The 14,280-nt window shown below is 29.8% G+C and overlaps 1 protein-coding gene across 1 annotated transcript in view; it reads left to right on the top strand.

Annotated features, from left to right (window-relative positions):
• TppII (Tripeptidyl-peptidase II) overlaps positions 1-14,280 on the top strand; it is a 286,875-nt gene that overhangs the window by 73,904 nt on the left and 198,691 nt on the right. Inside the window, exon 13 of the mRNA XM_065513274.1 lies at positions 11,698-11,809. Within this exon, the coding sequence (XP_065369346.1) occupies positions 11,698-11,809 (112 nt within the window). The remainder of the gene's footprint in view (positions 1-11,697; positions 11,810-14,280) is intronic.

Here is a 14,280-nt window from a genome sequence, read left to right as displayed (position 1 = left end):
TACATAAATTCAACAAAAGCTTTAATAATTTTTTTTCAAATTGTATAAATTTTAATTTTAAAATGTTGAATGAAAGTTAAATCTTTGGAACAAACGGTGGTATACATAGTTTGGAGGACTTTGTTTATGTTCTAGCTGTTGGTTAATGTTTTCATACACAATGTCATTTAATACAATCATTCTGTTCCAAAGTTACACAATTTTCACATGCACAAAATTTTTATATTTTATTTGATTTTTATTTCTTATAAATAAAAGTAAACAAAAGCAGCTGATTCATCAAATGCACAATAAATTCAAGTTTGCGAGTCTAAATTGTCGCGCAAACTTATCGGAGTTGTGCAAACGAATTTCCATACATTTTTTGACATTTCATTTGCGAGAGTGTAAAAATGCACAGATTGCACAGTTTGCGAGGCTTTTAAGCGTTTACATGAGGACCCTTACTATCACTAAATTTTCAAAAATGAGTAGTCATGAAATTGTTGAATCAAAATTCGAAAAATAAAAATTTAAGATATTTTTTGTTATTTTTAATGAAATATTAGTCTTACGTTTTAAATTAGTGCACAGAAATAAACTTAAACCATTTTGAACTTAAAAATTTAGTGTACAATTTGAAGTTGCACTCAAATTAGTGCAGAAATAAAAGTTGCAATAAACTGATTTAATTTTGAGCAGGGACCGAAAATAATAATTATTCTTGAAATTTCTAAGGAAAAAAGCCATCACAGGATAATATCGGAGAGTCAAGTCAAGCATACCATTTTGATTGTTTTCAACTATAATTTCATAAAATAACATGCTTTTTAAATTCTTGATTTTTATTTTTTTTGTCAGAAATAATTGTCATTTTCTGATTTTTATTTTTTTTGTCAGAAATAATTGTTATTTTTGATTTTTATTTTTTTTTGTCAGGAATATTTGTCTGACTTTGAGTTTTATTTTTTTTGTCAGGAATATTTGTCAAACTTTGAGTTTTATTTTTTTTGTCAGGAATATTTGTCAGACTTTGATTTTTATTTTTTTTGTCAGAAATAATTTTTATTTTTTGATTTTTATTTTTTTTGTCAGATATATTTGTCAGACTTTGATTTTTATTTTTATACCCTTCACTGTGAGTGGCATGGGTATAAGTTTGTCATTCCGTTTGTAATTTCTACATTTTTCATTTGCGACCCCACAAAGTATATATATTCTGGATCGTTATAGATAGCGAAGTCGATATCGCCATGTCCGTCTGTCCGTCTATTCGGCTGTATGTTGAAATCAACTTTCCGTAGCCCCCAAATAACTTACAAACATGATTGATACATCAATATATCGGGAATTCTTCCTGCTCGGTTGCCATTTAAAATCGGCCCACAAATGGCTGAGATAACATGTCCGTCTGTCCGTCTATTCGGCTGTATGTTGAAATCAACTTTCCGTAGCCCCCAAATAACTTACAAACATGATTGATACATCAATATATCGGGAATTCTTCCGGCTCGGTTGCCATTTAAAATCGGCCCACAAATGGCTGAGATAACGGGACAACCTCGTTTTTTGGCCTATTTTTTTATCTATATCTGGATAACTAAGTCATTAATATAGGCATTATGGATATCTAATGATAGATATTTCAAAGTCCATTGCAACGATGTATGTATATAAGGCTTTGACCTACAATGGGTCAAAATCGGGAAAAATATTTTTTAACCCGAATTTTTTTTTTAACAAAAAATTTTTTTGTTCATAAATTTTTTTTTTACCAACAAATTTTTTTGTCATAAATTTTTTTTTTAACAACAAATTTTTTTTGTCATAAATTTTTTTTTACCAAAAACATTTGTTTGTCAAAAATTTTTTTGTTTCCAAAAAAATTTTTTTGTCATAATGACTTAGTTATCCAGATATAGATCAAAAATAGGCCAAAAATCGAGGTTGTCCCGTTATCTCAGCCATTTGTGGGCCGATTTTCTCGATTTTAAATGGCAACCGAGCCGGAAGAATTCCCGATATATTGACGTATCAATCATGTTTGTAAGTTATTTGGGGGCTACGGAAAGTTGATTTCAATAGACGGACATGGCGATATCGACTTCGCTATCTATAACGATCCAGAATATATATACTTTGTGGGGTCGCAAATGAAAAATGTAGAAATTATAAACGGAATGACAAACTTATATATACCCTTGCCACTCGTGGTGAAGGGTATAAAAATAAAAATCAAAGTCTGACAAATATATCTGACAAAAAAAATAAAAATCAAAAAATAACAATTATTTCTGACAAAAAAAATAAAAATCAAAGTCTGACAAATATTCCTGACAAAAAAAATAAAACTCAAAGTTTGACAAATATTCCTGACAAAAAAAAATAAAACTCAAAGTCTGACAAATATTCCTGACAAAAAAAAATAAAAATCAAAAATAACAATTATTTCTGACAAAAAAAATAAAACTCAGAAAATAACAATTATGTTGTGATTTTTATTATAAATGTCATAATTGTTACGGTCCCTGATTTTGAGTGCAGAATTTTTTAACTCACTATCACTAATGTTTAGTGAGGCTGCTAATGTTCAACTCAGCATTAAATATGAACAAAATGATAGCACTAATGTTGCACTATCGCTAAATATTAGTGCAAACTGCAAAATTAGTGTACTACCCCCATCTATGCTATTAGTCACATGGATTGTTTTCCAATTAGTAATTATTTCTCAGATTTCTTTGAAACTTTCTGTGGTTCGAACTGGAAAAGAAAAGAGAGACATTGACCCATAATCATAGTCAAAAATAAAGTACATTTTAAGAGAATTAAACTCGACTTTACTTAAGAGTGGACTTTAGGTCTATCATAGACAAGTTAAAATATACTTCTGACGCTGAAGTCGACTCTAAATATAAAACTAGCTGAAGTTGTTTTTAACTCGTTGAACAACAGCATCAGCTGTTCTTCGCCGAGTAAATAAGTTCGTCACAACGTAAAAAATTTTAAGTTACAAGATATTGGTAGAGATTTTGCCATTATTGAACAGTTATCAATAAAATTAGTACCAAAATATCGTAATTATACTATTAATCTTATCTTTTCCATTTTTCCACAACAAACAACTTTCTTTCTTTAGATGTTCCGATTACTTTTATTGTTTACGTTTTTTGATTTTTTTTTTAATTTTGTATGTCAACTGTTCAGCGTTGCCACTTGTCTGTTTTTTGTTGTATATTGTATGAAAACATTTTCTACATTTGCGGTGGCACCCAGTTAAAGTCGGTTCAACTTTAATTTTGACTATGGTTGCAAATTAATAAAAAGCAGGTTTTTATTTTAAAGTTGTTTTTAAAAAGAACCGACTTTAGTATTTGACTATGATTATGGGCCATTGTGACTACTTTTTAGAAATTTATAAATATGTAGTTGTTATATTTAAATGTATTAAAGATTTGTATCTGCTAAAGTAATAAAGTATTGTATTCCTAAAATCTAAGTATTAGTCCTCTATTGATTTCCAAGTTTCAATGAAATCTGACCAGTTGTTCATTTTGCGATATATGTATATCGGATTTTTTAAAAGTGAGAGTTAGAAAGTTTTATTAAGAAGGCAAGATTCACTGTTAATTGTAGCTAAACATAATTCTAAGGCCTGTCAAGAGTAGGCCTGGTGATTTTTACCGCTGGCTATATGCTTTCATATCGTTGTATGTTTGTAGTAGGTTGGCCCTTATTTAGCTTTTGATTGTTTCCCGTCATGTAAAAACCAAATGCTGAAAATTGGGATAACTTTTAGAGGTAGGATATAGCAATATTTTCAGAAAAAATAAGGGCTTTATTTTGTTAGTCCTGGCATCGAATGATAGTGTTATGTTTTTACCTTTTACAAACGTGGTTTATTTCCTTTAAATAAACCGGATACTTTTGATTGCAAATAAAAGCAGTTTAGTAGTTTAAATTTTTTTATTTATTTGAAATTTATAACAACAACAGAATTAAATAGTCACTCAGTGTTTTATACACGTTTATAAATTGGCAGAAATACACATTCTTTATAATGTACACTCAGGTCTCGTTTTATGCGATAGATGCGTTCAAAATAAAATCGCATAAATTGAATTCGCATAAAACGATACTCTAGCTTAGGGTATTCAATTAATCGGGTTTCTGGTTTAATCGGTTAATCGAGCAAATAATTAATCGAGGTTTAGATTTATTCGGTTAATAATCGGTTAATTTAAAATTATTCGATTAAATAGAAATTAAAATAGAAATTATTCGTATTTTCATTTTAAATTGAAAATACAACAACGAATTTTGTGTACAAAAACATAAAAAACAGCAAATAATGTATTTGAGATCTTTTTTGTAAACATATCGCATATTTGCTGCAATAACGTCATAACTCAAAATCCGTGTTTTATGAACTGACTAATACAAAATATGCGCTTTCATATAGTTTCATCAGTTTTCAAAAAGTCAATTATTTTTTGTGTGAGAGTGGTTTTTTGTTGTAAACATCAAAATTAAAATTCATGTTTTCTCGCATATTTGATAAGTAAAAATTTGGGTTAGATTAGAAAGATATTAACATCTACTATTTATATTTCTGAAATCGCATGATTTGTTGAAAATTTATTTAGGAAATAGTAAAATGTCATAAAATATTTAAAGACATTTTTCTCGAAATGACTTTTTTTTTGAATTACGATGTTGTTGCAGAAAATGAGCGATGTGTGATTTTTTTAGGATTTTAATGAGATCTTCTGAAATAATCTTTTATAAAAAGAAAATAATTTAAACGATTTTTTCTTTAGATTTAATAAAAGTTTTCTTGGAATATGTTGGAGATTGTATATGTTGGAGAAATCAAAAGCATGATAAAGAATATTCCTTTTTGGATTGTTTTAGATTTTGGTTAATTTAATAGTTTCGTATAGTTATGATAAAACTAATTTCAAAACAAAGTTTCGTCTATACATGTAAATACAAACAAAGTTTCAAATACATGTGAGTTAAATATGTCAGTTGTTATACATACTCACTAATCATGTTTATTGGATGTTCAAAAAATATCTAATTTTAATTTGAAATTTGTATTTGAATTGAAACGGAAAAATAAATACAAACAATTTTTTAATGTGCAAAAAAAAAAATGAATTTCGGTTAATCGGTTAATCGACACAAATTAATCGGTTTATTTGTTATTTGAAAATCGTCAATTTCAAATTATTCGAACAGTTAACCGTCCAAAATTAATCGGTTAACCGATTAACGGTTAATCGATTGAATACCCTACTCTAGCTTCATATAAAAACTAATGATTCGTTCCAAAATACTGAAAAACCGCATAAATTCAAATTTTAATTAAAAAACCAAAGCAAAATCGAAAAAAAAATCAACAAAACTATATTTATTTCATTTACTTAAACAGTAAAAACAAAAACTCTTAAAAAAAATAAACAAAAATATAATATTAATTCATTAATCACAGAAAAAACAGAAAATGTTCCAAAAATTAAGCTAAAACATTTTTGAAGGAAATTCTGTAAATATGTATGATCAATCTGAATGACTGAATAATTGTCGACATCGTTTTGGAATTGGTTCAACATCACTTTCATCACTAGATGATATAATCATATTGTAAAATATGATTTTCATCACTAGAATTAAAAAAAAACATCTAAAATTTTAAAATCTGTTAAAATTCCAAAAAAATCGTTAATTTAAAAACCACATAAATTTGAATCCGCATAAAAAAAATCCGCATAAAATGATGCAATTGATGTCTTTACTTAACAATGCTTCAAATTCGACTCATCCACTACAGCAACCGCACTCAATATTTATATACACTGCCATTTGCATCTGAGTAGCTTATATTGTTCTTAACGGTTAAAACTCGTATATTCGAATTCTAGAGCTTTCGATGTTAATGTTAACAGCATAAACATTTAGTGTTGCCATACTTATAAACAATGCCAATCAACCGCATGTTATCAACATTGTTGATAATTAGAAGCTTCTTCTGATGGACATGTTTATAAACATTACAGACCGTCAAATTCAAATGGCTATTGCAAATTCGTAACAATAGCTTATATGGAAAACAAAATTTTATGAGTTGCTTTGCCTTTTACAATAGAATTTTCATGAAAACGAAAACAAATTTTTGATATTATGTTTTTGTTTTCCATATAACTCTATCACTTGGCCCGGGAAAATAATGCCCTAAATGTTGAACAAAACTTCAATTAATAAAAAAATCATTAAAATTACATGCACATCTGAAATCCTAAATTTTAAATATTAAAAATTAAATTTTTTAACGATGATTAAAAACAAAATTCCTGGTTCATTATGGATAGCTGAGTCGATATAGCCATGTCGGTCTGTATGTTGAAATAAACTTTCCGTATCACCCATATATGTAAGTGATTCATACATCAATATATCCACTATAGACCGGTTTCGGTTGCTATTTAAAATCGAGAAAATCGGCCCACAAATGGCTGAGATATAAGGAAAAAACCAGGAAAACCTCGATTTTTAATATAGACAATCTGGATATCTAATGATAGATATTTCAACGTCATTTGCAACGACGTCTATAAGGCCATAGTAAGTTGGACCTACAATAGGTCAAACTCGGGAAAAATATTTTTTCAACAAAAAATTTTTATTGTCATAATTTTTTTTACTAATAAATTAATGAAAAAATTGCAAAAAAAAATAAAAAAAAATTGTCATCAAAATTTTTTTTTTCACCAAAAATAATTTTCAATCTTTATCGAATATAGAGCTGTCTTACTTGTTTTTAAATATATTGCTATTTGACCCAAAACAAGAAACTTTAATTAAAATGTGCAACCTCCAAACATAAGATTTTGCTCAATTTTTAATATTTGATTTTAAAATTAAAGAGAACAATTTTAAAGATTGGTAGCAAAGATAATCGAAAAAGGTTCAATATAGAGGAGCCACCCTAGTGTGTATGTTACACAATAATCTCATTTATAATAATACAAAAATACTTGTAATATCAATTTGTACTCCCTTTAAAGAATAAAACTAAAATAATCCTCAAAAGTAAAGTAATGTTTTCATATGAAAAGTTCAAGTACATATTGCCATCATCATCATCATCAGTTTCATCCTCTTGTACTGCATCTTCATCAACATCGTCGGATGCACTTTATAAACAATGTTGTGCCAAGTTAAACATTGAACAATATTTTTCCCCAAAATATATTTTGTATTTTTTATTTTTTCTTCCAATTCTATTCTCAGTTTCATACGATTATACTATATTATACTGGCAAAGCTTCTTCCCTTTGTTTACATTTATTTAGAAAAACATTTATATTGTTGAAGAATTCTACTTGTACGTTTAGTTTAGTTGTGTTTTTTTTTATATATTTTCAACAATGTTTTTTTATTTTATTCTTTATAGTTTTATTAGTAAAGTTACTTCTTATTTTCGGAATTTTCTATTTTGTTTTTTTGTTTAAGTTAGAGAAAATGTTTTCCTTTATTATGTGTGTTTGTTTGTTTGAGTTCGTATGAGTATGGATTTGTTTAAAAAGTAAGTAGTTGTTATTATTTTAAATTGTAATGACCACACATCCATTATGTGACAAGTATATCCCAAAATAACTAAAACATTTTGCAGCAGCAGCAAAGCAAACATAATAGTTCTTAAACTAAACTTGAAAACTACAATTTTATTCTCTTTTTCACATAATATCTTCTTCTTCTTCTTCTCGTCGTACCCACCCACACAAATTGTTGCACAAGAAACGACCGAAACTTTTTACTGAGTAGATATACAGTTAAGCCAAAAAGAAGTATTTGACAAAGTAAAAATAATCATTTTAAAAGGAATTCTCATTTTGTACTCTGATCCTAATAGCTTGATAATACGTTTTTGGTATTTTCTAAAGTTTGTGTATGAAATGAATGGCTCAATATTTTATAAATTGCTTATTTGAGTTAAATTTCCTCTGTGAACATTACAAAAATCGATAGCTTTCTGAAAGTCCCAAATGCACAGAGGGTCCTATCTAAAATTAATCAATATATATCTACATATATAAAAGAGTCTTAGCTGAGAGACTGACTGATTCAACATCGCCCAACCCAAACTTATTCTCTATAGGTTCTTATCTCCCTTCTCTCCACTAAGAAAGAATTTTTGGGAATTCGGTGGTTCGAAGGTGGTAAAAATGGGTAAAAATTCGATAACCTTATAAAGGGTCTTTCATTAAGCGCTTCCTACTTTTAAATTTTAATAAAAACAAGTAAGAGAGCTTTATTCGGCTGTGCCGAATCTTATATACCCTTCACCAAATTATACTTTAAAATAAATTTGTTTAAATATTTTTAGGTAAACAAAATTTAATTGTTTTTCAAAATTTTTTTAAAAAAAAGTTTTTTCCAAATTTTTTTTTTTTTTTTTTTTTTTTGAAAAAAAATTTATGATGAAAAAAAAATTCGGGTTAAAAAATATTTTTCCCGATTTTCACCCATTGTAGGTCCAACTTATCTACATCGTTGCAATGGACTTTGAAATATCTATCATTAGATATCCATATTGTCTATATTAATGACTTAGTAATCCAGATATAGATCAAAAATAGGTCAAAAATCGAGGTTGTCCCGGTTATGGACCGATTTTGCTGATTTTAAATAGCAAACTTCTCGAAAGCATGTCTGACAGAATTATTGAAGATTTGGATCCCGAAGATATCTGGGGTCTTCAGAAAATTGATTTCAACAGACAGACGGACAGACAGACAGACAGACGGACATGGCTTAATCGACTCCGCTATCTATAAGGATCCAGAATATATATACTTTATAGGGTCGGAAATGAAAAATGTAGAAATTACAAACGGAATGACAAACTTATATATACCCTTCTCACGAAGGTGAAGGGTATAAAAATGTAATAAACTCTTTATTTATTAACAAAACTCAATGAAATTTTCAACGTTTTTTAAATTTGTCATTCTAAATAAAAAAAGCCTAAATCCAAAAATTGGTATTTTCTTTCTTGCGGAAAGCTTTATTGCTTCCACAGTCTATCGCACTTTCAATCTCCGATCGGCCAAAAGCCATATCGTGAATTTGTTCAATTGTTTCGGCTGCAGAGACCTCAACTGGGTGTCCTGAACGTTCGGCATCTTCCTTGCTTGTACGGCCACGACGAATTTCTGTAAACCACTTTTTTACCATTGAAATTGATGGTGCATTGTCACATACCATAACGAGTTCAGATAACTGATTATGAAAAAACGTACAAATTTGTCAAAGCGACCAAGGTTTGTGGAACTTCTTAGGAGTAAATAAAGGCTTTTTATATAATTATTTGATATTGTTGAAAACCTTAGGACTTGAGGATTGATATTTTAGTAAAATTAAATAATTTTATAAAATTTTGGGACTTCATTTACCTTAAAAACTAAAAAAATTACAATATGGTGATTTTCCACGAATAAAAATACAAACTTTGAATTAATGTAAAATTTTAACAGTTAAAGTTATCATAACAAAATTAGGAACCAATATAGACTCAAATGTCCTTAAATCAATAGCATTAGAATTTTTGACATTTTTTATTTTCAAATACCGAAATTCCTAAAACGGGGAAAATGTGTTCCAAAAACTGAGTTTTTTTCAGAAAAGTGCATACTGTGACGTTATTTACCGTGTGATAGTAAAAACACTTAGTTAGTATTTAAGAAACATATGGGGTTATACAAATATGGAGCTTCATCGTGGATCCGTGCTTTACCTTTTTAGAATTTTTTACTCAAACTGAATTTTTTTTTTTTAAATTTTCCAAGTTTGGATAGGTCTGCGGGGTGATATGTCCGATTAACTGAGCCAAATTTTTCTTTACACGCTTTTGCATTAAGTTGTCTTACCGGATCTTATAAAAATTCTATATAGTCCCGAAGAAAATTTTTTTCTACAAAAGATAAAATATATGGGCTTTTTTGGGAAAAAGCGTAAAAAACGGCCCTTTTTACAAGTTCCAAATTTGGAGGCTTATAACTTTTTATAGGGAACAGATAACTGTTAGCAAGTTTTTTTTTATTTTATTTAGAATTTTATCGCCAATATAGCTGATATTTTAAAAATAAATTTCGACCCTCCGTAGGCCCGCCATATCTAAAAAACCATAAAAAGATGGAGCAAAATTAAAAAAAAAAATAAACCTGAATATCTCTTCAACTAATAGAGATAACCTACACTTGTAAGCGTTTCGGATTATAAATGGATTTTTGGCGATTTTTTTTAAAAAAATTGAGACCCGAGTTGACTAACTTTGGGGGGCTACGCACTGGCCCCCATTATCGCTAGGAAGCTGAACAAACGTAAATAAACTCGAAAACACCTCAGCTCAAGTCATGTGAAATTTCGTAACAATATATCGAATAATTCACAAGATACCGAATTATTTCCAAAAAAAAAAAGTTTCTAAACCACTGTGCAGTGAACGAGCCCTGCGACTATCCATTTCAATAATGCCTGCAAGAACTGTTCGGAATGCAACACGAGACCAACCATGTTTTCTACGACAAAATAAATTAAAATTGGTCTCTCTATCCAGACCACTACATCTTTCTACATCTGATATAATCGTTAATTTTGTTTGTTTTAGTTTAAAATAATTTATATAATCACCCCTATCGCGAATCAACATTTCACATGAAATATTTTCCCTTTTCCTTTTTTTGTTCATCAACTTTGTTCACGTGAAAAAAATTCCCTTTGTTGTGAAATTTTGTAAACAATAAACAGCTGTTACGAACAAAATCAACTATTGTGAATGTAAAGTTCATCATGATATTCCCGATAGCAATTTTCCCTTCGAGGGAAATGGATATTTCATGGGAACAAAATTTCACATGTTATTGCCGATAGGGGTGAATGTTTCTCAATTTTATTTAGAATTTTCCCAATTTCATTTGGAATTTTCTAAATTTCAAATTTCAATTTCTCAATTTCATTTCGAATTTTCTTAATTTCAAATGGAAATTCTCAATTTCATTTAGAATTTTCTCAATTTGAAATGGATATTCTCAATTTCATTTGGAATTTTCTCAATTTGAAATGGAAATTCTCAATTTCATTTAGAATTTTCTCAATTTGAAATGGAATTTCTCAATTTCATTTGGAATTTTCTCAATTTCATTTGGAATTTTCTCAATTACAATGAAAAATGTGTTGATTAAACTTTTAAGAGTTGGACTATTATGTCAATAATCCGACTCCTCGAAATTCTGCCTTAGCACTTTGTAGTTACACTGAATAATATCACTTAAGCTTAACTAATTACACCTGTTCCTGTTAAGCTGTGAAATAAATAATGCTGACTTTTAAAAAAACACTTAAGAATACTGCTTACTGTTTAACTCAAAATTACAGTTTTTAAGTTTTATGAAGAATAAAAAAAATAAAATAACGTATGAAGCGTATTTAAAATTTTTACCGAATTGGAATAATCCTTTTGTTCAGTACTTACTACAGCCAACATATGTATGCACGTGTATGTAATTTCTGGTACTTACACTTGCACTTATATTCCATTCATATTTCATACGTTTTATGAGGATTTTTTTCTTTATCATTGCATGTACTTTTCCCATATTTATTTCATATTCTTTTTTTTTTAAATTTTCATTGTTTTTTTTTGTTTTGCAGGAGAACAACATACTTGAGCTGTGCATTGCAAAATATTGGTCAAACTTTGGTAGCAGCCACATCAAATACAGCTTGGAATTTCATGGTATCCAGGCAACAAACCCAAATGCATGTAAGTTTCTTCTATTTGCTTTTCTAAGTTATAGTTAGTTGGAACTGAAGAACACAATAACCACTACAAGCTGTACAAAGCTACAACCACCATTAGTGTTCATATTGAAAAACCAAAAATAAATATTTAGTTTTTTTGTTTGAAAGTTCTTGTTTGGAGATTTATGCAGCAGTGTTGTGTTGCAAGAAGCAACACTACAGCGACTTAACTAAAAAGTTCTGTTGCCCAAAAAAAAGTGTTTTTTTCTTTCTTAATATTTTCATTTCTATTGCGTGTAAAATACATTTTAGTTTTTTTTGCTGAATTTTATTGTTGTTAAAAGCATAAAAAGTTGTTAAACTTTGACTACTTATAGTTTTTGCTCGTGTTGCTGCTGCTGTAGTTATTGTTATGTTTAATGCTATTTCATTTATGGCCAACTACACTTACCACACTATTAGAGTACAATCCTCTTTTGGGACTGATGATAATGTTGTTGGTGCCGTAATAGTTGTTGGTTAGTTTTGGTTTTCATTCTGTTGTTTGTTGCAAGTGGAATTTTTTATTTATTTTTTTGGTTGTTGGTTTTGTTACAGCTACAGCTACCAATTTTCAGTTGTTTGTTAAGAGGCAGATCTTAAGCACCTCTCTAGTGTCTGTGGTCTATTTGTATTCTCATTCTGTTTACAAGTTTACAATTCTATTCTAATGATAAACAGTGGTATCTAATGACTGGCTAGGAGGTCATACAGCCAAGTGACTGACTATTTACCTTGTGCTGCTAAGTTTAAGTCATTTCTTTTCACAAGGGAAAGCATTTATTTTGGTTTTAATTACATATAGTTACCTTAATATAGAAAGGCCCTTATTCGTGTTTTTTTGTAAGCCCAGATTTTCTTTTATTTCGATAAATGGTCCGCTCATATATCATTTTAGCCAAAAAAATCTCGACTTAAAAATAACATGAGTTTGGGCTTTTCTATGTTAAGGCAACGATATGTGGGCGTGTCAATAACTCCGTGATTTTTTTAACATTTTATTTTTCAACATAGTCTCCTTTAAGCTCTATACATTTTGTCCAACGTTTCTCAAATTTTGTTAACCCTTTTAAAAAACAGGATTTAGTCATCAAAATAGGTATTTTTGAGAGATGCTTTAATCGTTGGAGTCAAATCTCTTTTTGCCGAGGCAGTTCTTCAGGCTAAACCGGAGGGAGGAATTCGTAGCCTAATTCATGGATTTTTGCATTTGAAACTGCACATGTATGCACCCTTGCATTGTCCTGGTGAAAAATAAAATTTGTCTTGGACAAATGCAGTCGTTTTTATACCCTTCACCTTTGTGAGAAGGGTATTTATAAGTTTGTCATTCCGTTTGTAATTTCCACAATATAATTTTCCGACCCTATAAAGTATATATATTATGGATCCTTATAGCGAGCGAATATAGCTCTCTTACTTGTTTTTTTTAAATACTCAAACTCGATCCAATTGAAGGTAGTTAATGTGGATTAGACCGCGTGCATCCCAAAAAACCGCTAAACCCAATGTTTTGACTGATGTTTGGCCTCGGGTGTGATGTAGTAGATCCACGGTTAGGAAACGGCGCAACAACTCGTCCATATTGCGGTTGAACAACTTCAAACACTCTTGCGAAGTTGTCATGCAATTGCGTTTGTGGTCGATTGTGAGCAAACACGGCTCCCATCTTGCGGAAAGCTTTCTCATACCCAAGACATCATTCATAATTGAAACCACTGCCACAGCCATGTGAGATACCAATGGCTTTCGATCGGCCAACACCATGTCGTGAATTTCTTGAATTGTTTCGTGAGGTCTGGGCGTCCAGAACGTTCGGCATCTTCCGTGCTTGTAGCGCCACAACGAAATTCTGTAAACCACTTTTTTAACATTGGAATTGATGGTGCAGAGTTTGCCATTGAATTAATCAAGCTTTGAGTTTGAGTTTTTTTAAAATAATGCTTAATGAGCTGACGAACTTTACTTCTTTCCATTTTCTCCTCAAGTCACGAGGTAGTCTGCTATCAACGGCTGCACAGTGGGGCGGAATCAAAATTTTTTGGCAATAAATCTGGCATTTCTAAATGGCTGGTCCGATCGGGATAAAATGATGACGTGGGCGTAGCCAAGGAGTATTCGAGTTTAAGTTATTAAAATGGGCCTTACAAATGATCCAGGGGCGGTGCTATGGGGGCTCAAACTAGGGTACCTTCGACAAAAAAAATGTATAACCACATGCAATTTTTTTTGTTTCCCAACCGATTTCAAAGATTTTTTTATATTTTTGGAAAGCGCTCGGTTAGGTCTTGAAAAATATCCTTGCATATGCTATTATAATTTCTCTTATAATTTCCGAGTTATAGGCATTTCAAAATTTAAATTTTAAAATTTTGCCTTACCTTTAAAAATATAGGTCGTACTTTTGCACCGAATGAACTCGAATTTTTTTTGTTGCTTGGACAACTAAATTGC

This window comes from Calliphora vicina, chromosome 5, assembly GCF_958450345.1.
Source record: "Calliphora vicina chromosome 5, idCalVici1.1, whole genome shotgun sequence".
NCBI classification, from domain to species: Eukaryota; Metazoa; Arthropoda; class Insecta; order Diptera; family Calliphoridae; genus Calliphora; species Calliphora vicina.
The sequence above is the reverse complement of the archived record's forward strand: the minus strand, read 5'-3'. Positions and strand labels throughout refer to the sequence as shown.